The 26,046-nt window shown below is 44.3% G+C and overlaps 2 protein-coding genes across 3 annotated transcripts; both read left to right on the top strand.

Moving 5' to 3' along the window:
- The first annotated feature begins 321 nt into the window (after nt 1-321).
- megf8 (multiple EGF-like-domains 8) lies at nt 322-21,023 on the top strand. Of its 2 annotated transcripts, none has more exons than XM_069142370.1 (44): nt 322-757; nt 1,983-2,172; nt 2,325-2,488; nt 2,595-2,804; nt 2,928-3,108; nt 3,402-3,490; nt 3,689-3,902; nt 3,996-4,179; nt 4,542-4,687; nt 4,788-4,898; nt 5,042-5,193; nt 5,325-5,426; nt 5,587-5,734; nt 6,105-6,268; nt 6,649-6,852; nt 7,393-7,590; nt 7,787-8,062; nt 8,171-8,289; nt 8,390-8,521; nt 9,623-9,736; nt 9,863-9,946; nt 10,317-10,556; nt 10,705-10,889; nt 11,042-11,255; nt 11,448-11,688; nt 11,795-11,927; nt 12,024-12,271; nt 12,428-12,538; nt 12,678-12,796; nt 12,962-13,199; nt 13,285-13,456; nt 13,648-13,811; nt 13,936-14,071; nt 14,155-14,386; nt 14,484-14,610; nt 14,711-14,909; nt 15,120-15,334; nt 15,432-15,627; nt 15,733-15,901; nt 15,999-16,191; nt 16,288-16,458; nt 16,560-16,690; nt 17,103-17,235; nt 17,812-21,023. In XM_069142370.1, exons 1-44 carry the CDS (start codon nt 728-730, stop codon nt 19,303-19,305), a joined length of 8,673 nt encoding a protein of 2,890 aa, XP_068998471.1. In that variant the 5' UTR covers nt 322-727; the 3' UTR covers nt 19,306-21,023. The 2 variants fall into 2 exon arrangements, with proteins under 2 accessions (XP_068998471.1, XP_068998470.1); XM_069142369.1 differs by having other exon boundaries at nt 14,699-14,909.
- Nucleotides 21,024-21,556: 533 nt separating this feature from the next.
- LOC138194009 (zinc finger protein 436) lies at nt 21,557-24,965 on the top strand. The gene is made up of 3 exons (XM_069142366.1): nt 21,557-21,654; nt 21,943-22,408; nt 23,136-24,965. The coding sequence occupies exons 2-3, from the start codon at nt 21,991-21,993 to the stop codon at nt 24,518-24,520; spliced, it is 1,803 nt and encodes a 600-aa protein (XP_068998467.1). The 5' UTR covers nt 21,557-21,654; nt 21,943-21,990; the 3' UTR covers nt 24,521-24,965.
- The last annotated feature ends 1,081 nt before the right edge of the window (nt 24,966-26,046 follow it).

Here is a 26,046-nt window from a genome sequence, read left to right as displayed (position 1 = left end):
TGCTGCTCCGAATCTAGCTGCATATAATATGCTGTCTTTATAACACTTTCTCACGATAATGGTTTACAATCAAGTTTAATTCACGAAAATGCTGCACTGGGGGGGGGGGGGGGGGGGGGGAAGGAAATACAGAATTTACTTCTGGTAAAATACCACGTTATTGTCCGTGTGGTCTCGTCCAGATGTTTAAAACGTTGTTTCCCATCTCCGCTAGATGGCAGCAGTGGGATCAGGCCATTCGCGGCGCTGTGTTTTTTTGTGTTGGCGACCACCTTGGTTACTGCCAGCCGGCCATAAACAACCCCCCCCCCCCCACCACCACCCCCCCAAAAAACAAAAAAAACCCAACAACAACGGCGTCTGTCCGTAACATGGACCGCGGCTGTGGCGCGCAGACGCTGTCGAAACGTCTCTGTTGTCGGCAGGCAGCATTTCTTTTACACGCGTAAAAATCGGGAGTTGCAGAAACATAATTTGGAGATTGCGTAATTACTTCGCTCCAAAGAATGATTTATCCCGGTTGACCGCAAGCCGCTGCAGATTTGCGCATCTGGATTGGGTTTGATCCAAACGAAGCTTAGGAGAGCTCCGTGTCGTCAGCCCCGGTCCGTTTGGGCTGCCCTCCGCCGTGACTCGTTAGCAACAAGCTAATTCAGTTAGCGGTCAGTTTTACCAGCCTTCACTTAAACGAGCTGGCCGACGTTGAAAAGGTCAACCGAAAATGTAAATGATCATGGAGCCGCAGAGACGGGATTTGGTAAGTGTGATAATGTGAAGTAATTAATAAGCAAAGTGGGCCTCGGGCTGTTAACGGTGTACTGTTAGCTCAGCCGAGCAACCTGCTACGTTGGCTTTTGTTGTGATAGCCTGCGGAGAGCCTCTTGTTGCTGGTTTATGCGTCATCTGTTTGGATTTAGGAAATGCAATGAATAAATTCCATGTTGAGGTGTATTTTTTATTTATTATTATGTAATAACGTTTTGTTAAAACCCTTGTTTCCTGTTTGTTTGGTCAGATTGATGCGGTGTTAATGTTTGCGAGCTACCGTAGGTGTGCGTCGAGCTAACAGTTGTTCGCTACATCCTAATCAGTGTTGTTGTTGTTTGTTTGTTTGTTTGTTTTTTTCTCCAGAGGTTTCCTCTGAGTCTCACAATGCGCAGCAAGCGTTGTAATTCATTCTTCAGTAGTGCAGTGTTAATGTTAATGGCTTCTCACTTTACGGAAGGGTCATGTAGGTAGGTAGGTATTTACTTTATGAATCCCCGAGGGGAAATTGTTTCGCTACAGCAGCAATAAGATAATAATAGAAATAATAGAATAAAATAATAGAATAGAATAGAATAGAATAGAATAGAATAATAGAAAAGCAATAAAATAAAATAGCAGGAAATAGCAGTAAAAAATATAAATATAAAATATAATGTAGATTTAAACTGGAACTTTGCAGTGAGAACAGATTGTTAAAAAAAAACCAACATTATTATTATTATTATTATTATTATTACTGGGAGGACGATGTGAGGAACACACGAAGTTGTTTGAGGAACCACCAGATTGGATGACTATTGGATTTCTATTAGAAACATCCATTGCCCAGCTGCATTGTCTTAATATCTCCCAATTTAAGAGATTTGGTCTACATATTTGCGGCCCAACTTTTAGCACCAAAAACCCCTATTTTTGGTAGTAATGTGTCTGTTCAGATCAACTTCTCTCATCCTTTCAGGGTTTTCATTGCAATTATAACTAAGGATTCAAGTGTTGTTGTTTTTTTTGACAGCATCTGAGCCATTATAGCTTCACTAAAGGCTTTGTTTTGTTTGGTGGTAATCATGCATAGAGAAGACAGTTCATTTTAATTTGTTCAAAATTATGTAAAAATGCATAGTTCTTAGTTTAATAACTATCCTCACCACTACCACAGCACCTAAACCCTTCAGGTACCTTGGGGAAAACCTTGCCTTTTTCTTCCCATCCTTAAGGCTGTGCCGGTGATGGCCTCCCCCCTTCCTGTCTCCTTCATCCTGGTGGCTCTGCTGTTGGCGGAGCTGCCTGCCTGCCAAGCAGGGGACTGCAAGGGCCACAGGCAGGTGTTGAGGGGACCACCAGGCTATGTCACAGATGGACCAGGAAACTACTCTGTCAATGGGAACTGCGAGTGGCTTATTAAAGGTACAATGAGCTACAATTGCATTTTATACACAGGAAAATAGTTTTTTAAATGGTAACTTGCGCAATATAGATGGTTAGTTTTCTGGTAGGAGTGATTGCAAGTTTGACATTTATCACGCTGATAGTCACCATCTTTTTTTTATGTCTTCCAGCTTCCAGCAACAGCCACCGCATTGTCTTGAATTTCACCTTCATGGACACAGAGTGTACGTATGACTACCTGTTTGTGTATGATGGAGACTCCTACCAGAGCCCTCTCCTAGCCAGTCTTAGTGGCAACACTTTGCCTCAACCCATTGAAGCCAAGTCTGGCAAGGTAACCAATTATGTCATCATGCATGAAACTCCAGTCATATTTGGATTTGCATTCTCACTTAAGTAAATTGTAAATCGTGATCAACATTTAATTTCTTTTTTCACAGATGCTGCTTCATCTCTTCAGTGATGCTAATTACAACCTCTTGGGTTTCAATGCCACCTACACTTTCTCTGTGTGCCCTGGAGCCTGTGGCGGTCATGGGCGCTGTGATTCCTCTACATCGAAGTGCCACTGTCATCAGGGTTGGGGAGGAGCCTCTTGTGCAACCCCTGTGTGCTCCCAGGCTTGTTCTGTGCATGGCCTGTGTGATAAGGTAACAGTAGGGATGGGGAGGATTTAATGAACATGCTTCTTTTACTCAATAAGCCTAGGCTAAGTCAGTTAGTTTTGTGGTTAAATGAAGCATTTATTATTTACTTTGCATGTTTTGTCTCAGAAAGGGGAGCGCTGTCTGTGCAACTCAGGCTTCCTGGGTGAGAGCTGCCAGCTTGGTCTCCATGACGACGGTGGGGCAGGGCAGTGGTGGCGAGTGAGTGAGGGAAACCCCTACACACCTCCCAGGACGGGTTCTGCTGGCGTGTACCTGTCCTCCACTGGAGCCATGTACTTATTTGGCGGTGAGCGTGACATGCTGTTGAATTATTCTGTTATTTAAATATTGAAAAAAAAATATCTGACCTTCCACCCACATATTTAACAGACTGTTACGTTACTTGTCTTTTATTCCTGCATAGATTTTTTTTTTAAATTCTAACTCCTGAAACAGTTAATCACTTTTAAATAACTATTGTTTTAATGGTTACATTTTAACCAGCTTTTGGACCCAATTTGACAAATATTCTCTTTTAGTGTCTGATTGTATTTTGAAAAATGTGCGACTTTCTTTGAATATTACGAATCTTCCCTGCAGGATTTGATCTGAACAGAGCTCTTGGTGACTTGATCAAATACAATTTTACATCCAACCAGTGGGAAAGCAGGTCTTACGGTCACTCTCCTGTAAGTAGTTTTGTTGATATACACTAAAAATAGGTTTCATGGTAATCAGGTTATTGCAGTGCATGCAAATGTTTTCTCTTATTTTCTGACATTCCCCCATTTTCCTGCTTCTGGAGTATATGTAATGTGAATATATTTAACATGAATATTCGCTCTGCTATTTATTATTTAACATATTTGTGTCTCCTGTGTTATCAGATGGCTCGTCATTCCCACACAGCAGTAGAGTATATGGGTAATATGGTTGTCTTTGGTGGAGAGCTAGCAAACGGCTCCCTGGCCAGTGATGTCTGGATGTACCGGCCACTCTACGATGACTGGCAACAACTTGGCTTTTCCAATTCACGCGGCGCTCCTAAATTGGCAAATCACGCTGCAGCTGTAGTAGACACTTATCTCTATGTGTTTGGAGGTGTGTTTCACTAATATTTTGACTTTACAATGTGTGTTTTGATTGACATTTTTATCCCGAAAGAAATACATTTCACCTCATCTTATTTCCCAGGTCGCACTGAGGAGGACATGTTTTCTTCTTCGCTGTATTGCTTCGGCCTACATGGATCTGGACGGTGGGAGACAGTTCAGCCCACTGGTGGGAAGCCCCCAGCCACTGCTGGTCATTCCATGGTGTTCCACAGCCCATCCAGGACACTGCTGGTCTATGGAGGCCACAGACCTACAACTGCCAGGTATATATATTCTACTGCATACTGGACACAGTAGTACAAATCGCCACTGGGATGAGTGTGAGAACATTTAACATTCTCTACACACATTTATTTGTTGTTGTGAATAAGGAAGGGCAACATTTTAGGAAAATAATTATGAAAATTACATTCTATTTCTGCCAAAAGATTCCCCTAAATCCTATACACTGAACCTTTAAGTACTCCACAACAGGAAAAAGATGAAAATAGATATAAATAAAGATAAATGGCAGAAAAATGTAAGACATTTTAGGTAAGCGAGTGATTACCCAAAGAACATTCTGAACATCAAGTAAAGTAACAACATTGATTTTAAAATTATACGTGCCGTATATTTTTTTTAGGTTCAGCGTGAGGGTCAACAACACAGACGTGTTCCACGTGAACCGGCGGTTTTGGACATCCTTCCGTTCCCGTTTCCCAGCAACCGGCCCCAGAGAGAGAGCTTTCCACTCAGCCACAGTCATTGGAAACTACATGGTGGTCTACGGTGAGAATAGAGAAAATGAACAGATATAAACTGTGTTAATCAGTGCAGCCCTGTGTGTATTTGTATATTTATCTCTTTTCTTCCTGCTTTTCTTTCCCAGGGGGGAATGTACATATACACTACCAAGAGGAGAAGTGCTATGATGAGGAGATCTTTTTTTACCATCTGGGTTGTCACCAATGGGTGTCCGCTGGGACGAGATGGTTACTCAGTGAGTTCCTTGAGATTGCAGCCCCTGTCACAACTCTCGCATGCCATGACTCAAACAGTGCTGTTTTTTTTTTTTGCCTTATTTTGCAAAACTTGGTTCTTGGTGGTTGTTACTTGTGCACTTAAACTTTCCTTTTTTCTAAGGTGGTGATGCTGTCAGGGGACGTTACTCACATGTTGCTGCTGTGATGGAGGGACGAGTGCTGCTGGTTGCAGGGGGCTACAGTGGTGTTGCCCGTGGAGACCTTGTGGCTTACAAAGTACCACTGTTTGTCAGTAGTGATCAAGGTGACAGGGTGAGTGAAAGTACCAAAAAACAAGAGAATGGGAAGTCATGGGAGAATGGATGAAAAAAAATTTTTGGCCAGGAGCCTCAAATGAAAACTACATTGTTGTGTATATCTGCGCATTTGTGTTCCCTTACCAGGATTCAGTTTGTGCTGAGGCACTAGATGAAAGTATGTGCCTTAAGAACCCGGAGTGCAGCTGGTGTGAAGGCCGCTGTCGAGAGTACCAGCCCACGGACCCGGTAACACTTCCCTCATAGCACCCTTGTAGTCTTTTCACTGATTCATACAATAGTAAAACTATCAAACACTCAATCATTTTCTTTCTTTAGTTTGCTGTGTCTGTATGAATCTGTGTCTGCATTACAGTTGTGGTGTATAACCTCTGTTTTCTGGTCACAGTGTGGCAGCACTGGTTGCTTGGGCCTGGCTCGCTTCCTGTCTGACTGCCAGTCCTGTCTGGTGTTCAGTGGCACTCCGGCTTCTCTGGCTCGTGCCCCTGGTGAATTTGGCTGGTGTGTTCAGAATGAGTCCTGCCTACCCGTGTCAGGTGAGACCCTGGGAGGGAGGAAGGAGGGTGGAAGAGAAGGGTCAAGACTGAGAGAAAGATATTGGTTGTTGACATGGGAGGGACCAGATTCAGATTCTTGCTGGGTGTGTTTCAGAGGTGAAGTAGAGTGACTTGACTACACCCAGCAGAGATTGGACAGGCCACTCACACCATGATTTGACTTGCCTGTCCAATCCCATACTTCTTTTGGTGCAGTGAGGTCATTTTTCTCCTTTTGAAAACACATCACACAAGAGTCAACGATCACACCCATTTCAGTACAGTAGTAGATCATAGGAAACTGCTGTAAGAGATTTTAAGAGCTCAGATGTGTTCTTTGTGTGCTGACCTCTCCCTCTCGGTCTCACAGAGCAAAGTGCGTGCCGTGTGGACCAGATCTCAGGGGCGTACGGCTGGTGGGGGGAGCGTACCCTTTTCCTAACCTCCCTCCACTCCTGTCGCACCGAGAACTATGTCCCGGGACTGCACCTGCTCACCTTCCAGCACCCCCGCAACGACTCCCAGCCTGATAAGGTACGGAGTCCAAACCTCAAGTGCTAACTGTACTATTTGTTGTTGTAACTACTTCCCTTTCTGCTTATACTTATTCCTCCTTCCTTCCTCCAACATTGCTTTGAGACTTTGACTCCACTGCAGTTCCTCAACTTAAATATTATGGTTGCCTTTATTGTCAATTTTTACCGTTTGTTTTCTTGGCTTTTTAATTTATTGACTCCGATGCTGACTTCTATTTTATTATTTTTCTCTGTTTGTTTTGCATAGACAAGATTAATTTTTTTTCCAAGTAGTTTGTCAAACTTCTGGAGCAGTTTGTAGAGAATAGTGCTTTTGTTGATGTGTTTCCACTTCCATCCATCCTCCACTATCCTCCGTCCTCTTCCCCCCTCCACTAGGTGTCCATTCTCCGCAGCACTACCATCATCCTTAGCCCCACCACAGAAATGGACGTTGCCCTGCAGTTCAGGGGCTTCATCCACCCGTTGTGGGGGGGGCCTCCACCAGCACCCCCTCCCACAGAGATGGTGTCCATGTGGGGTCGCATCCAGAGGCTCCACTTCGAGGCTCGAATAGCATCAGGGCCCAACTCCAGCCAACTGGTGAGTTAAAGTGCTTGTCGACAATAGAAACTAGTCTAGTTCTGTAAATTAAAACAAATCTGTTATCTGATTTTGATTTAGTAATCGTGGACATGGTTATATCATTGTCAATAGGCATAATGTAGTAATATTAGTCCTGTAACTTTTGGAAAGCAGGCATGTTTACAGAGGTATTTAGTGCACAATAAAAAAAATAAAAAAATCCCTGTGTATTTGTAACCTGAATTGAGTCTGTTTGCTATTATTGGGATTTCATTTGACAACAAGATTTTGGCTTGAGTGATGGGTCTTGAAAAAGTAAAAACATTTGACTATAACTGTAGAATAACATGATTGTAATTCACTGCCTTATTATGGAATATTACATTTTACACATTGTTGGACTTCCTTGAATCTTGTCAATAAGGGCTATTCCACTGCTATTAGTTATATTTTAAATTATAAGGCAGAGATATTTGCTTTACATATTGTTACTTAATTCTTTTCCATGTTTTCTTTCTCTCCAATTCTCTGTAAATTGTGAAACTGTTGGCTGAGCAGGATGTGGTGGGGCGCTGGGCAGCCCAGCAGGAAAAGGAGCTGAAGCTGCTGGCTCGGACAGATGGCAGTAGACTGTTCTCTAACCTGACCAGGGGCAACCATTACCTTGTTCAGGCTGAGGGCTACCTTAACAACTCGGGCTCAGGACAGACCAGTGAGATGGCCCTGATCTGGAACAGAACATTGCCTGGAGGCAGCGTGAGTACTGCCATGGTTAAACTTCTTTTCAACAGTTTAACCTGCAAGTAGTGAAATAAAACCAAAACTTTTTTTGGCATTAATTGCACTTTTAGGTTTCTGTAAATTTGGTGCACAATAAGTTTTCTCGAGTTATAACACAAAAGCAGATATTTACCTCATACCCTCTTTTTCCCGTAACTCATTCTTGTTCTAGGAGATCTCCTTCCTGTTCTTGGAGCCCTACCGCTCAGGCTCCTGCTCAGGGTACATGTCCTGTCTGGCCTGTCTATCTGACCAGTCCTGTGGCTGGTGCCCATCTTTGTCCCGCTGCCTTCTGCGGGAAAGTCTGAACCTTGAACCCTGCCCTGAGGGGGAGAAGGGTGAGGGGGAGAAGGGTGAAGGAAAGGGAGAAGGTCAGCGCCATCTGCTGTTGGCACCACAGCACTGCACTTTGTGTGAAGAATACAGAGACTGCTCTGCTTGTACTCAGGTACAACACAGATAACGCCTAAAAAGTCTTACTATGGTGTACATATTGTGTAGCTTCATTAGGAACTACTCTACTCTTGACTCATGCAAAGCTAATTTTGGCCTACAGGACCCTTATTGCGAGTGGCAGATAAACTCCAGCAAGAAAGGTGACTACCAGTGCAGTCGTCGGGGAAGACTAGATGGATCCATACGTGACCCAAGAGGATGTCCTAAAGTCTGCAACCAGTGAGTTGAAAAACTGCATTTTTTTTTTTTTTAACTTGGGCTATTTCATATTGAACCTACAACTCACTTGTTTTGTTTCTCCCCTCTTTTTCTTTTAAAGGAGAAAGACGTGTGGTGAGTGCCTCTCGAACTCCAGCCAGTGTGCATGGTGTGAGTCAGCCCAGGCCTGCTTCTATTTTGCTGCCTACCTCACAAAATACCCCTATGGAGAGTGCAGGGACTGGTACGACAGGTAAAACGAGGACATTTTTTTAAGACTTTTCCATTTTTTGGGGTGGGTGGGGGGGGGGGGGTGGGTGTTGAGAGTTGTCACACATAATGACTACTTGTAGTTGCACATACAGTCCAAACCAAATATTTGGACAGTTACACATTTTTTGGTTTTGGTTCATCAATGAACAGTGTTAAAGTGCCAAGTCTCAGCTTTATTTTTATTTTAGCTTTAACCTCTATATAGACTGAACTGAACTGTGAGAGTTATTGCCCTTTTAACACCCATAGTTTAGGGGTTCAAAAGTAATTGGACAGATGACACATGAATACCCCAGTCAAACAAAGCCATGATATTTTGTAGGAAGTCCTGAAATCTTTGATCCAAAAACATTAGCTTTGCATCTTCAATGTTCATGCTGTCCAATAGCTTCACTGTTGCCACCTACAGATATGCCTGTTGAGGGTTCTCTCTTTGCATTTTGTCTGGATTTGGGGTGGGATGCCATTCAATTAGATTCAGGTCACGTTACTGACTTGGCCTGTCTAGAATATTCCACCTTTTTACTTTGTCTGTATGTTGAGGAATGTTGTGCTGCTGAATTTTTGAGCCTCATTAACTGTTTTCTTACTCGCGCTGTACCCTCTTTTCTCATATTGATAGAAAAACTTCCCCTAGATGTAATAACAACTCTCAGGCCAAGAAACATTTAGTCGCCAAGTGTTCAATTACTTTTGGACACTTTCGGTTTATTTACTGTGTTATAAGGGCTAAATCTCACACAGTTCTAAATCAATAAATATTGATGTATAAATTCTCTAACTATGCTTGAGACTAGTCACTAATGTGGTGGTTGTCATGATTTTATTTTAAACAATGTGCTGAAGCACAGACCATGAACAAAAAAATGTCTGACTTTCCAAATTCTTACAGCCTTGACTCTATAGTTACCTGATTTCTTTTTAGTTTTGATGATATCAATTTAAACACATAGAGTAGTTCACTCACATTACTTAAACAGAAACAGAACAGACGACATTCATGTATATTTTGTCACAGTTGAATTTAATCTACGTTCAATAATGACTTATGCTTTTTCTTGATTCTCTTGCTCTTGTCCAGTGTCCATTCAGTTCCTCAGTGTAAGCAGTGCTCAGCATTAAACACTTGCACTGACTGCCAGCGAACATTCCAGTGTGGATGGTGTGGTGACTACAACAATCCCACGATTGGAAAGTAAGTATGGCAAACATTGGAATGTACATAAGGCACCTAAGACACCCCTGATAATAAGTAATAAATCCTTTTGTGAATTTATTTTATTGACTTCTTTGTATTTATGTTTCCTACCTATGTTTTCAGATGTTTGAGGGGAGACTGGGCAGGAATGGATGATCCTTCAGTGTATAATTGCAGCGTGGCTGTGGCTGAAGCCCGGGCTGCAAAGTAAGATATCTCTCATTACACATTGTAGTGACTTTTTCTTATGAAAGAAGAGATTCCTCTGTTGTATGGGTAATGTTTACCTAAAATGTTGTGGGTACAGTGTTTACAATTAAATATGTGTTTGTGCTCTTTAACTTGTTGTTCACAAAAAAACTAGTCAATGGTAAGTATAAAGCAGTAAAATAATGTTTTGTGTTTCTTAATGATGGCAAGCTTTTGTTTTCTGAAGCTTCACATACCTTAAAAGACCAGCCAACTTTATCTTTCAAACTAAAACAAAACTTCCACATCGGGCCTTAACAAAATGGATGGATGGATAGATACATATTATACCTGTCCACCATTTTGTCTCTTTGTTCTGCTCCTCCAGCCCTGAGCCCCAGACATCGGCCCCACCGCGACCCCTGGAAATGGAGATGGAGTTGGAGCACTTGGATGACGAAGACCAAGATGCGATCTGGTCCTACCCCACTTGCCCTGATGTAGAGGAATGCAGGCTTGGCCTCCACAACTGTCACCCCTTTGCCACCTGCATCAACACTCCCACTTCTTACGAATGCCACTGTGAGAGAGGATACACAGGAGATGGCACACTGCACTGCAACCAGACGTACGAGTCTTTGTCTAAAAATATATTCATCTGTTGACTCGTTCTTCACTTTTCTGAACATAAAGGGCTTCTTAACCTATGGGATTTAGTCCTCAAGATTGCTTCTAGTAAATGTGGAAAAAGGACATAATCTTTCTCCCTCCCACAGTTGTTACAATGAGTGTCGTGAGGGTCAATGTAGCGGCAGCCCACGCTTTGAGTGTGAATGTTCCCTGGGATGGACGTCTGACCCCGCCACTCTGGTTCTGAGTGGTGTTGAATGTGACGTGGACTGTGGTTGCAACTTCCACTCCACCTGTATTACTGCTCCAGGGATCTGTGACGAATGCCAGGGTGAGACCTTAATAGATGGATTTCAATACCTTCTTCTTTCAGTCATCATTTTGTTTCTTACTCACTTAATCATGAAGTAAAATCACGATCACGATTCATAAACTTAGCCTGTGTTCTTATTCCTGTTCATTCATTCTTCTTCTGTCTTCCAGATTGGACCACAGGGCCTCACTGTGAGCACTGCCGTCCAGGCAGCTTTGGCTCAGCCCTGGCCGGTGGCGGTGGCTGTGTTCCTTGTGAGTGTAACGGACATGGAGATCCTGTCAGAGGTTACTGTCACAACCAGACAGGCCAGTGCTACTGCACCCACAACACTCAGGGGCCACACTGCGAGTCTTGCCTGCCTGGTTACTATGGAGACCCCAGGTAAGGAGATCATCACTATACAGTTGAAGATCTATCCACATTTCTTTTGTGTCTGAACTGAGTTAAAAGTATTTGAAGTAAAGGATTGGACTATATATATAAAAAAAATAGATAAAAGTACAAAGTGTGAAAACAGTAGGAATATCTTTGATGCAGATTCTTTCATTATGGCTTGTCTATCCTGACTATTAGGAACAATGGCACATGCTACCGCCAGTGCCAGGGCCGTTCTGTCCTGCTCTCCTCCACCACCTCCTCCGCCATGCCTCTGTCCTCGTCTTTGGGATGGCGAAGTGGCACAGAGGGAAAAGGGGGACTTTCACATTGCCTGTGGGTCCTGTCTGTGACTGAGAACCTGGCACCTTGTCTGCCCAGACAGCTCTGTCCTCCTGTCGCCCTCACGCTACATCCAGACTCCCATACATACTGTAAAGTGAGTACAAACATGGCCTTAAATTAACATGTTGGCTGCTCTGCCTCAGAAATTGTCAGCATTTCCTTAAGTGTTTTCATTACATTGACTATGCTTTGTTTTTCAGAGCTCTTATGTCTATGTGTTCGATGGTCTACCTCGTTTTCTGAGCAATGGAGTTGTACATTCCGATCACAACCTCATTGGTGCATTTTGTGGCACCACCAGGACTCAGCCTATCACAGTGGAGGCCACTTCAGGTATGTTTCAAACTTCAACACTTTCAGAATTAAAAAGACTGTTTACATTATTCATTCGTCATTGTCACAATTTTGTGTCATCTCTTATACCACCAGGTGTGATTTCCGTGTACTTTGAAGCCAATGTCTCTTCAAACAAGCCTCAAGGGTTCAATGCATCTTTCTGGGTACGCCGGTGTCACCAGAGCTCTGAGGAGAGTGAAGAGGGATCTGTCTGTCCAGGTGGAGCCCTGTGCCAAGGAGGGCTCTGCCAGTGCCCTCAGGGATATGGGGGGCCACACTGCGACCGGCCCATGTGCCCTCAGGACTGTGGAGTAGCAGAAGGAAGAGGAGCTTGTAATATAGTAAGTGTTGGGACAGTTTATAACAAGTTTACATTTGGATACATTTTCCAAGTTGCTCTAGAAGCCACATTTTTAACAGTTCAGCTTTCAAAGCCTGTATACTAAAGATGCGAGAAGACATGTCCTAGCTAACCAACGTATTCTTCTTTGTCTTAGTCGCTAGGAGTGTGTGTGTGCTCAGACAGCTGGGCAGGCTCTGACTGCTCTGTTCCCCGGGACTCCAATAGCCTGGTTTGGGAAACGCTGCTGGACACACAACTGACAGTGGTAAGAATGGAACATAGATAAACAAACAAAAAAAGTTTTTTTTTTTTTTTTTTTTTTTTTTTTTTTTTTTTTGTGCAGCTCATTAATTACACATTCCACAACACACTGACACACATTCATATGCACTCTTGTTTGACAGAACCAGGCCCACAGGTTCCTCCACAGGATGGGACACACTCTTGTGTCTGGACCCCAGGGCAACCTCTGGATGTATGGAGGGCTTTCTCTGTCAGAGGGCATTCTGGGAAATGTCTACAGGTAGGAGAGTGTAACCTAAACTTTTAAAAGCTATGGCCACACAATCCCAAGAGTTTACTTTGTGTAGTTTTCATGTTATGGGATTTTTAGGCATTATCATACTTTATCTAGATAGTGCAATGTCCCATTGGTTTACAATAACACATTTCCCACTGGTTGGTTTAGATATTCTGTGTTGGAGCATCGTTGGACCCAAATGTTGACGAGCTCTGTGGAAGAGGGTTCGACTCCCAACCCTCGCTATCACCACGCCTCTGCACTGCTGACCAGTCATGACTCTGGGTCTGGAAGCCACGGAGCCAGTCACAGCTTCATGTTGGTGGTAGGCGGTGTCACTCAAAACGGTGTCGCTATGGATACCTGGAGCCTCAATCTCAGCAGTTTAATCTGGAGAGAACACAAGGTTGGACTTGATATCTTGTAGAAAAAAATGAGAAAAATCTCGAGTTTCTCTTCAAACTAATTACATTTTCTTCTTCTTCTGACAGAGCTCAGTGGTGCCCCCAATGGCAGGTCACACTTTAACTGTACGTCGAGAGTCCTCTGTGTTATTGATCGGAGGTTACTCTCCAGAGAATGGCTTCAACCACCATCTACTGGAGTTCGGCCCTCATTCCGGAAACTGGACAATTGTCCCCCACACTGGCACACCACCTACAGGTTTTTGAAACCTTTTGTTATGTTGTGACATAGTTTTTACTTGGCCAGGAACTTATTCACTGATGCACCAGTTGTATAAGTATAACTCACATTTTGAAAGTGTGTAAAAAAATAAACAATACAAATATAGACGTAACAAAGTAATTTCCCCCCACCATAAACCTGTTTTGCTTCATCTGTTCCTCAACCAGGTTTATATGGCCACTCGGCAGTCTACCATGAGCAGACTGATGCCATCTATGTCTTTGGAGGATATCGTTTTCACGTGGAGACAGTGGAGCCGTCAGGCGAGCTCTACAGTCTGTATTACCCCAACCTCACCTGGTCTCTTCTGGTCCCCTCACAGGGTAATAAGGTAAGAAGCTGACCTCAACTAGTGTTTGTCACCCTCCTACAATTACACAAGCCAATAGTTAACCTCTATCAACTGCATGAAGACAACTTATCTATCCCTGCTGTATCATCTCTTTGTTTTGTAGCCCCTATCCCGTTTCTTCCACGCTGCAGCCTTAATCAAAGACACCATGGTCATTGTCAGTGGAAGGACAGAAGCAGAAGACTACAGTAACTCTGTGTCTCTGTATCAGATCAACTGTAACACCTGGATACAACCAGGTGAGCCTCTTAATGTCTGGCTGCAGATTTAGTTCTGTTAAGTTTTAAATCCTAACTTAAGATTTGCATCTCTCTCCCCCCAGTGTCAGCTGTAGGAGATCCAGTAAATCGTTCGGTGTCTCTTGCCATGACAAGCTGGGGCGGTCGCCTCTTCCTCTCTGGAGGCTTCAATGGCGTCACGCTGGGCAGACTCCTAACCCTTTCTGTGCCCTCTGACCCCTGTGCCCTGCTGCCCACACCAGAGACCTGCAACACCACCACAGGCAGCTGCGTCTGGTGTAGAGCAACCTGTGCGTCTTCTGACACTGCTGAGAGGTAACGCATTGGTAACTCTAAATGAATGGCACTGTTCTGGAGTTTGCAGCTACTGAATACGATCTTACTTACACGTCTGTCCCCCGTTGTTCTTCAGAATGGGCTGCTTCACTGGCCAGTCTCCCTGTTCCCCGACCCCTCGTCAACCAGACCAGTGTCGCAGACTCAAGACCTGCAGTGAATGCCTTGCCCGACACCCTAAAACATTCTCCAGTCAGTCACAGGTAACATACGACAACCCAACTTTAACAGTTATTATCAAAGAGAAACCCCTACTGTCAAATAACACCTGTCCTTTATTCCATTTCCCAGCCTGCTTTGCAGTGCAAGTGGTGCACAAACTGTCCAGAGGGGGCTTGTATCAGCAGCTCAGTAAGCTGTACATCTGAACATGACTGTAGGATCAACCAGAGGGAGATTTTCCTGTCCAGCAACTGCACTGAGACGAGCTGTGAGGCTTCTGACTGCCCCAAGTGTACGGCTTCTGGAAAATGCATGTGGACTCGCCAGTTCAAACGCACAGGTACGCAGGCTGTGGTGATGAAGAAGTGTTAAGTCTGTAGCTTAAAATGTATCCACTTAAGAACAACTTTAAAAGCACAAGTAATTGTGAAATTTAAATGATTTATTTACTATGATAATCACACCTAGCAGCATATGGATGAATTATTATGGTTATTATTATTTGGGGTACTCTGTTCTCATGAAAACAACTGTCTTCTTCCTTCTTCAGGCGAGACAAGACGCATTCTGAGTGTGAACCCAACTTATGACTGGACGTGTTTCAGCTACGCTCTGCTCAACGTGTCACCCATGCAGGTGGAGTCATCTCCTCCTCTGCCGTGCCCTCCTCCCTGCCACAGTCTCCAGAACTGCAGCCTCTGTCTGGGCTCCAGAGGCTCTGATGGCGGCTGGCAGCACTGTGTGTGGAGTATGGCTCTGCAGCAGGTAATAATAAAGTGATTGAGCTTTTTATTTTGTGTTTTTGATTTGATAAAAATATTAACTTACAACAAACCTTATCCCCTCCCCTTCCCGCCTGTAGTGCATGAGCCCGTCCTTCGTGCCCCTCCGATGTGAGGCGGGCCAGTGTGGTCGACTGCTCTCTGGGGGCGACTCCTGCTCTCCTCAGTGCTCCCAGCTCACCCAGTGCTCCCAGTGCATTGCCAGGCCTCAGTGTGGCTGGTGTGCCTCCCGGGGGGGCAACGGGGCTGGACGCTGCCTGCAAGGAGGACTTGACGGTGAGAAGAGTCTTCAATTTGTCAGTTCAAGAGGCTGAGCATCGTACAGTGTTACCAATCAGAGTTAAATATCTGCTCTTCTTCTCCCTTCATTTTGTCTCTCAGGTGTGAGTGAGGGTGTTTGTCCCCTGAGAAACAGCAGTTGGTCTTTCCTCCACTGTCCAGAGGAGGATGAGTGTGCTAACAACCATCACCATTGCAACAGTACTCAGGACTGCCACGACCTACCCCAGGGATACCACTGCACCTGCAAACAGGGTTACATACTCAGCAGGTAAGACACGATGATAGTTAACGAATACCATGTTGCTCTTTGTAGAAACTGGACAGGTTTATACAAATTTTCTCTTTTTGTTCTTTTCTTTGTACAGTGTTTCTGGTCAGTGCGAGCCAGTGTGTGCACAAGGTTGTGTGAATGGGACGTGTGTGTCTCCAGGAGTTTGCCAGTGTCACTTTGGCTTTGTAGGGGATAACTGCTCCTCTCAGTGCAGCTGCAACAAACACAGCAACTGCGCTGGTGTTAACAAGCCAGATGTTTGTCTTGAGTGCCACAATAACACTATAGTAAGTGCTCAAACGTGCACATCCGCACACTGTAGACGTGTTTTTTTTTTTGCACATTCAGTGGTGAATATTGATTTCTCTTTGCCCCAACTCTAGGGTAAGCATTGTGAGAAGTGTAAGCCGCTGTTTGTGGGCTCAGCAAAGGGGGGCGGCACTTGTCATCCATGTCGTGAGTTTTGCAAGGGAAACAGCGCTGTGTGTCTGTCCCGGGATGAACATAAGAAGGCCCTTGAAAACCCACGGCTGTTTCCTCTGGACCCTAACAGCGTAAGTGTATGAAATCTTTGTGGCCTTGTGGCTTTGATTATATGCAAAAACAAAAACAACAGTAAGTTTCAGAGGTCCGTCTTTCTTTATCCTTTTATCAGATACAGAACTGGGTGTCTGAGGGTCCCACAGAAGATAACGCCGTGTGTGTGAACTGCCAGAACAACAGCGTCGGGGACAAGTGTGAGAGCTGCCTTAGTGGCTTCTTCCTTCTGCAGGGGAAATGTGATAAGTGAGTAATGTTTGCTGCTGAGCAGTCAATGTATTCCTATGCCGTGACACTATAACAATGCCTTCGTTAGTTATATATAAAATAATATAAGACTTTTAAAAGCTCTGGCAGTGTCCACAATCAGTGTCATTTTGGGTGCACACAATGACTGGTCTGTCGGATATAATCAGCTTAACCTACAATTCAATGCATGTTGTACAGCTAAATAATGTTTCTTAATTTAACTCGCCATTATAGTGACAAAAATTGCAAAAACAGAAATCTCGCCATGGCTATAAATCAGATAAATGCATTCGTGCAAATGGCATAAAAAGACCATCACTAAGAACCAGATGGACACACAAACCTGGTGAAAGTCAGTTTCTCTGTTTTTCTGCTTTCTAAGCGCTTACATTTTTTCTCTTAATTGCAGGTGTCAGTGTAATGGCCACGCAGACACATGTAATGAACATGATGGTACAGGTTGTCCCTGCCAAAACAACACGGAGACCTCCTCCTGCCTCAGCAGCCCTCAGAGTGACCGGAAAGACTGCTACAGGCAACAAGTATGTAGAAATGTGTGATGGAAAAAAAGATTGATCTCTTCCTCTTGTTTGCATTGTGGCTCCGTAGAGTCTCTTGTCAAGCAGGCTCCGAAAAGTCTCTTTTGTTTTCTCTCTTATTTGCAAGTGATTCCTTTTTGTTTTACTTTCCGCATCTGATTGGCGACTCCCCCGGTGTCCTTATCTTGTGACCTGCAACCAACTCTGTATTACCATACGAAAGCAGATACAAAGGGAATGGGGGTGACTGTCAACTGTTTGTCACGCTGTGTGGGGGCTGCCCTACGGAGGAGTGATGTGAGCAATGCTGGACACCTCTCTTTGAGGGTGGCATGTATTTGCTCCTTCATTCAAGAATAAATGTCCGATGTGTTTGATTTTGAACCAAGCCTCCGAGTAATTTTTCCAACAGTGTGATATCACTTTGAAGAATGTTCTACACAGAGACCGTAGTCTATGTCACAATGTATCCTTGATTTTTCTTTCTTTGCTTTTATTAAGCAATACTGAGAGAAAAAAAAAGTGTATTTCCCGTAAAGCATTTTGCTCAGATTGTATTTGTTTATCTCTTCCTCTTAGTGTGCTAAGTGCAAAGACTCCTTCAACGGCACACCGGTGAATGGGCGTCAGTGCTACCGTCAGTTCAATGTGGACACAGAGTGCTGCTTTGACCCCACGTCGCAGACCAACTGCTTCCATGATCCCACCATTCGTAACCTGCCCAAGGGACGCACTGTGTTCTTCGCTGCCCAGCCAAAGTTCACCAATGTGGACATTCGGGTCACCATCGATGTCACCTTCGGTGAGGTGGAGGTCTACGTTTCCAACTCTCATGACACCTTCATCGTCAATGTGGATCGGTACACGGGGATTCACACCATCAAGATCGAGGAGGAATCGGTGACTCGGGGGACAACGACTGGGGCAGATAAGGATTCACCTCCATCCCCGATAAAGGTGTTTGCCAACGCCTCTTCAGGCCTCGGAGGTCCCGTTCTCTCCCACAACCCACTGCAGCTGCAGGCAAAAGCTCCGGGCGCAGATAGGGAAATTAGAGAGGAGCGCTCTGAAGGACTCATCACCTACATCACTGTGTGGAAACCGCAGACAGTGCTGATTGTCCGCAGTGTTCGAGATCGTGTGGTCATCACCTTCCCCCATGAGGTGCACTCCCTGAAATCCAGCCGCTTCTACATCGCTCTGAGAGGTGTGGGAACGCAAGAGGGACAGGGAGAATCCCAGGGCCTGCTATTTCTGCGACAGGACCAAGCGCACATTGATCTTTTTGTCTTCTTCTCTGTTTTCTTCTCCTGCTTTTTTCTCTTCCTGTCGGTCTGCGTCCTCTTGTGGAAGGTTAAGCAGTTCCTCGACTTCCGTCGGGAGCAGCGTCGCCACATCCAGGAGATGACCAAAATGGCATCAAGGCCCTTTGCGAAACTCACCATATACCTTGAGCCGGAGGAGCCTCAGCTCATCTACCTGCCCTCAGCTGGTGGAGGGGTGGGGGGCAGCACTGTATCGCTTGCTCATGCCCGCACGGGCAAGTTAGGTGGGGTGGTGGTGGGCCAGAGGGGCAGAGCAGGACCTGTCTCCTATAAACATGACCCAGGCTCGGGACCCACAGCCCACCACCACCTCACCTTAGGTGGAGGGGGCAACAGCGGCCAGCACCTACCACTGCACTACTTGAACACCCATCACTACGCCAGCACCACAGCTGGCACTCCCGCCTCACATCATCACCACCCATCCACGTACAGCGGCTACCAGCACTTTTGCCGCTCTGACCCTTTCCTCTCTCAGCTCATGGGCTTTTCCTATTCCTCCTTTAAGGTAGGGCCCATCACCCTCGAGCCCACAGATGACGGCATGGCTGGGGTGGCCACTGTCCTCTTCCAGCTGCCTGGAGGGGTCTTGGCTCCAAATCGTGCCTGTCTGGGCTCTGCACTGGTTACTTTGCGTCAGAACCTGCAGGAATACTGTGGCCATGGCAACGGAGGGGGGCATCCGGGGGCGGGTGCAGGGCGCAAAGGGCTGCTCGGGCATCAGCACCTGACCACTATGGCCATGTAGGGAAACAAGCAACAGATATAAACGAAATAAGACGGTGATAAAAAAGTGTTTGGTCTGTAATAAATTAATTTTTTTTTGGAAAGAAACAGCTGCAAGGCAAAGATTAAGTCCAAAAGAAAGAGTTATGTCAGAGTCAGTTAACTTGAGCATTTTGAACAGAGATGTACATACACTGTATAATGGATTAATAAGTGTCTTTTATTGTATTATGTATTGCTATACTGTATCTCAGTGCTTCACGTGACCAAGCCAGCTGTCTCTAGAATGCACTACAACTGCTATACGTATCAACAAATTAACGTCACATTGTCTCTGTGATCTGCGAGCACACTCGACAGTCAGTCTCACGCGACTGAAGACTGAAGCTGGACGGTTGTTAAAGTTATTCTCATTGACCAACAGAGATGTAAAAAAAAAAAAGGAACTAAATCTACATCTGCTCGCTTTGGAACCAACATGTGCTTTATACCCCAAAAAGTGACAATCAAAGTTGCCATTGAGAACAAAAGACTTCAATTGGTTCAGCATAATAATGTGCTAAGTTTTGATTGTCCGCCCGGTGCAGGAAAAAAAAAAGTCAAAGTTGCTTGTGAGATGTTTTTTTTTTTTTTTATATCATAGTCGACAATGAGTAAATTTTGAATTGTAACTCCGTATATGGCAGGCTTCTAAGCTATGTTAAACAGACTCATGAGTATGTTTTTGCATATTCATTCCCCTGCTGTGTTACATCATTATTTGTCTTTCTGCTCATCTGCCTTCACGTCTTGCCTTGTCTGTGAGTCAACTGGCTTACACTTAATACGTGTGTTTATGGAAATGTGTGCAGTGCAGCTCCTGGAGGACGTACAAACAACATATTTTACTGTTATTTTTGTATAAGAAATTATGAAGGATAATGTTTTCAATATTGATCTTCACTCCTTGACACTATGATAATTTAATAACACAACAGAGCTCGTCCATAAGAATGAAGAAAATCACGTGTTCTTTTTACACTTTTATTTACATTTCGTTCACATGAAATGTATGTCGATGTTTGGCTAGTCTCGCTGGGCTGCTTTTTCCAGGCAACTTGCCTGTTTAGATGATTGTATCCGCCAATCGTAGCTAGAAATGAATTGAAAATATGGATGTGGAAAAAAATTAAGTATGAGAAATGTTACCTTGTTGAAATTACAGTCGTGGTGGAAAGAGTTACATTGGAAAGTTCTCCTGGTGAGAGATTTCGGAAAGATTTGACAGCATTTTTAGGCTGAATTACTCGTTCACTGGTTTGTGTTGACGTTAAGTATTTTTGTTTTCCTTTTTGCACTGCGTGGAGCCAATGAGCCCCATTATTCATGTGAAATACGAAAGAGGGGTGTCGCCGAGCCTCAGATGACACTATTTGTCATGGATGAACTCAGAATGGTGCTACTGGCTTCTAATCAAATAAACAAAACCATGAGATTTTCTTCATGAACAGTAGAACAGTTACACAAACTTAAGCTCAAATGAGTACTGACACTATTTATAGCAGCCCTCCATATACAAGCATTAATAATGGTTGTTTTTTTGTCTTGTATCATTGTGTAATTTTTTTTTTTAACATACTTTATTTTTGTACATAACTTTAATTGTTTTTTGTTGTTGTTTTCAAAGAAGGGAACAGTGTTGTACAGAAGATTGTGTGAAGATTGTCTCGAGTCAGCTGAAATAAAGTCTGTGGAAGAGGATTGCGTGTTTTGTTCAGTAGAAAAAAAATGGTGCAGTTATTATTAATACTGCTGGAAGATTATATAGGATGACACTACACGAGCCACTCTTTGGCTCAAACCAAATAAAAGGGATATTTTATAAACTTTGGCACATGTTGACAACAGAAAAAAAAATAATCTAGAAAATACATATTTAATATTTGGATATTTCAAATTGGAAAAAAAACAAGTCATTAAGGTTAGGTGGGTAGGTAGGTAGGTCGATTAATAGATTTTATTGCCTTCACTTTAATTGTATTAGGGGTGTGAAAATAACTTCTTTTTTTTTTTCCTAGGATAGCGAAGACACGACCCGCCCTACTCCGCCTCTGATTGGCTAGCCCTCATTGCCGTCGTTGCGTAAAGAGCAATGATTCGTTAAAGTTACGGCAACAACATCAGGCTAAGCCAATCAGAGGTAGAGTAGGGCGGGTCATGACGTCGCCCTACTAGGGAAAATATGTGGCACTTTGAGCTGGTTGGTCAGATCCCCAGGAAGTATGTCGGTGCTCTTCCTGTGTTATTATCGCTTCACTAAAAAGTAGACAGTCAGCGAACCTTATCCTCAGGATTCACAAGCAGCTTTTGCTGAAGCGTCTGATTTCCAACTGTAAGTGTTTTTTTTTTTTCCTTCTTTATAGCAGATAAAATCTGAACCCCCGACAGCTGCATAGGTTCAAGAAAGCTGCAGTAAACGACCCGGTGTGCTGGTATTGCGGCTAAGCTAATGCTGCTGTTAGCTGATGATGCTAACGTCAGCTAACCTGAAGATCAGTGGAGCAACATAGACAATGATTAGATTTAACACCCTGTTTCTGTTCCGCGCATTTCCCTGTGTGCAGCTGTGTTTGTTTTCTACGATGCACACCTCAGCAATATATATCTCTTTGATCCACAGCACACTAAGAAGAAGAAGAAGAAAAGAAGAAATCCTAATGGTGCCAACATGAAGATGAAATCTGTCAAGAAAGCAAAGACAGGAGGGAAACAACACGATGCGATCACAGTTAAAACGGAGTACGGACTGGAGCAGGAGAGAGAAGCAGAGGAAGGTCCTTATGAAGTGTACACTAATGGAGATGGCCTGAACGTCCACATAAAGGAGGAGCCACATTCAAAGGAGATCAATGAGGAGCACGACGATTTAGACACCAAGCCTGACACTGTGACAGGTGTCCATCTTCCACAGGGACACGTGAAGGCCGAGTGCGACTCGGACCGTCAGCCAGAATACAAATTCAGTGAAGCCGCTGTCAAGGAGGAGTCGGAGCTGTGGATTAAACAAGAGGAAGGCAGTGAAGAGGAGGCGGAGGATAAGAGCAACATCCAAGAAGATTTTGAAGAAGGGGAGGAGGCCTGCACAGGTAGAAGCCAGTAGTTTGTTAAAAAACAACAACAACAACAACACACAAAATCTGGGTGTTACTTTGTTCTGTTGTCACTTCTTATTTGCTTTTGTTCCACAAAGTGAGAATTTTAGACGTTTCACCAACACACTTCAGAGGAAGCCACTGTTCAGCCTGAAAAAGTAAATATAAAAAGCATATTGTCAATGTAAGGTCTACAGACGGCCAGCGTTTTTGCTGTCCTTGTGTCAGATGGTGGGAATATTTGAGGTATCATATCAGTTTCATGTAGCCTTAATTTGGTTTTCATAACTTTAAAATTGGTATATCAGGGTTTCCCCTACCAATCAGCTCTTAACACCCGAGTTGTTTTGGGCACCACCTAAGCTGAATCAATGTGGAGCATAAAATGAATTAATGACCCAGATCTAATGGGTTCTAATTGTTCCTCAGTGGACATCTTCAGCAAGTTTTTTTTTTTTATGTGTGTTGTCTAGCTTTTCCAAACTTTTTTTTTTTTTTAAATATGACATTCTACAATTCTACCTATATGGTAATCACAAAGGTAAGAAATAGTGTAAGAAATTTGAGGCAGGACCCCCACCAAATCTGTGCGCCTACTCAGGGAAAACTCTTTCTATTTTAAATTGTTATACAACAGGGAAGAGTAGATTAATATATTCCTCTCTCTTTTATTTTAATGTGCTCTGCTTTCTGTGTCCGTCTTTCTTTCTCTCTTGCGCAGATACGTCATCTGACTTCTTTCCATGTCCTCACTGCACTGTCTCCTTTACTGACCTGGACTTCTTGGAGAAGCATGTGAAGTGGGTCCATCAGGAACAGTATCTTGCTAAACTTCAAAAATGCCTCTCGAGTCACGCACTAAACCTCATCCCTAAACACGCCTGCACTATCTGCAGCAGCACTTTTAACTCTAAAGTACACCTCCGGGTCCACATACGTGAAGTCCACCCTTCTGCCCCCCCCCGCAGGCTCCACCCCTGTCCCACCTGTGCACGCAGCTTCCAGTACCTGAAGAACCTGAAGAATCACTGTCAGCGCTGGCACGGCATGTCTGTGGTTACTAGGGGAGGGCATCTCGGTTGCGCTGATTGTGGCAAAAGTTTCAAAGCTACCTGGGGTCAAGGGCCACATTCGTGTCATGAACCGGACAACACTGAAGCTGAAGATAAGCCAATCTGTCTGGACATTGGCGTGCAGTGTCCTGAATGTGGCAAGAAGGTGCGCACACCTCAAAGCCTGGAGGATCACATGCGCACCCACACGGGTGAGCGGCCATTTGTCTGCAAGGACTGCGGCAGACGGTTCGTGGAGCGCAGCGGTTGGCGGCAGCACATGAAGATACACACGGGGGAGAAGCCGTACAAGTGTCCCGTTTGTGGGAAGGCCTTCGTAAGGTCACACCACCTCAAGTGCCACTTAACCACACACTCGGGCAAGAAGGAGTACTCTTGCTCTGAATGCGGAAAGGAGTTCGGATTCAAGTCGAGTCTGAATCTTCACCTGAGGACACATTCCAACGAGAAACCCTTCCACTGCAACGTGTGCGGGAAGAACTTTAACACCCAGAGGAACCTGAAGGTTCACGCCAAACTTCACTCCAATGAGAAGGCTCACCAGTGCGGGGACTGCGGGCTGAAGATCGGAGATCTCGGGGCTTTGAAAATACACTTACGGACACACACCGGAGAAAGGCCTTACCACTGCACAGTCTGCGGCAGTCGGTTCATCCGCCTTGCGCACCTACGAAATCACCAACGCACCCACACTGGGGAGAGACCCTACAAATGCACTGAATGCGACAAGAGTTTCACGCAGTCTGGTGACTTGGTGAAGCACAAGAGGATACACTCCGGGGAAAAGCCCTTTGCGTGTCCGGAGTGCCACCGCCGTTACACTTCGTCTGGTGATCTGGGCAAACACAGGAGGAGTCACACTAACCTGCGGCCCTACACGTGTCAGGAATGTGGGAAAAGTTTTCGCTTGTCAGGCCATTTGAAAACTCACATGTTAACTCACACGGGCGAGAAGCCATTTTCTTGCCCCAACTGCCTCCGCAGGTTCGCTCGCTCCCACCATCTTTCGGGACACGTGGCTAAATGTCGCTGAACCTGCCTGAGAAGAGTGCAGATGAGGACGGTCCTAATTTACAGTGTCAGTTGTGTGACCCAGTTTACCACTAGATTTTTCCGATGAATGTGCTAAAAGTAAAAACTCATATCTGTAAATAATTATTTATTTGAACTTTCTGTACCGTCCTTGACTCGGACGACTGTTTTAACTTATTATGAAAAGTGTATTCAAAAACTGACTCGTGTTATTGCATGGACATTTTTTTTTTTTTTTTTTTTACAAGCACTGTCCTGAGCCTCGTATGAATTTCATTGTGTGTACATCTAAACTGGTTTTGCAAAACACTATAACAATGGAGGCTTGAGGATATGGTATGAGGCACAGTTCAATGGGATGTGCAGAAAAAGGTTTTTTTTTTTTTTCTCCCGTTGTTGAATGCGGAATTATCTGTAAAACTATAATAAATTATTTGATGAACGCATGAAAACTGTGTGCGGTGCAGCTGTTCAGTCAGTCAGTCAGAGAGGCCAAATTGTTTTAACCATTTTATCTACACATTAAACGCCCACAATAAGAATAACCATAAACCAAGCGATTAAACAAGACTATTAAATCACTTGAAGTTTAGTATCAAAGACAGACCTGAGACAGGTCTTCGGAGATACATTTGACTGGGTAACACTGCTGCTTACGAATTGAGTAGCGAAGCAACAAAGAGCTGTCTGAGGATTTATCTCATCTTTAGCAAAAAAGAAAAGAAAAGTGCCGCTGTCCCTCAGGCGTCCCCATCCTGGATCTTACGTGTTACGTCGTGACGTCACGGTAAGCGTTTCGCGTTACTTCCTGCCGCACGTTGCGGTGTGCAGCTGTTCGCGGATTCTGGAGCATTTCTTCGCTCACAACACCAAAACCTCTGTATAGCGGCTAATTTCAAATTGTAACTCACGTTGGCTCTACTCATCAGCTGTGTTGAAAAACTTTAATAAATATAGTTTTTTTTTTTTTTTTTTCATAGCAATGGAGCCGAGGCTTACAGAAATGCAATCGTTGTTCCGTACCCGTAAAGAAAAACAACAACAACCCATTAGCTGCGGTAACTAATCAGGGTCTTAGTGGCCGGTGCGTGCCGACTCAACGTAGCTCGTGCCAGGCCGGGTGGGGGACGGACGGCACGAGGGAAGCACAGACCCTAAATCATAGACCGTAATCAGAAGCCGCTGGTAACCCAGCCGAGGCAGATCACCTCAGAGTCTGATTCTGATAGTGTTTTCTCACAATTCAAAAGACGGTTTTTTTTTGTTTCCCTCCACACCCCATAATGTAGCTCCTGCTTCATATGAGAATTGTTGGCTTTCTCTCTATAATATTGTAAAGGTCTTGACTTTACCAAGTAAAGTGCCCTGAGATGAAAAGTGATGTGATTCACTGTACAAATATAACTAAATTGAGCACTCCAGTAGATGGTAGTAAAGTTCAACAGTGACAAAATGGTGTACTCTAAAGATGACTGGCAGTACACATTCCCCGGTACCAGTACTCCTCCAGGATACACGTGTGCTTGA

Source organism: Embiotoca jacksoni, unplaced genomic scaffold (genome assembly GCF_022577435.1).
Source record: "Embiotoca jacksoni isolate LCO1_2020_lvr unplaced genomic scaffold, fEmbJac1.0.p SCAF_11, whole genome shotgun sequence".
NCBI lineage: Eukaryota > Metazoa > Chordata > Actinopteri > Embiotocidae > Embiotoca > Embiotoca jacksoni.
Note: the sequence above shows the minus strand (reverse complement) of the source record. Positions and strands in the feature narration are given on the sequence as shown.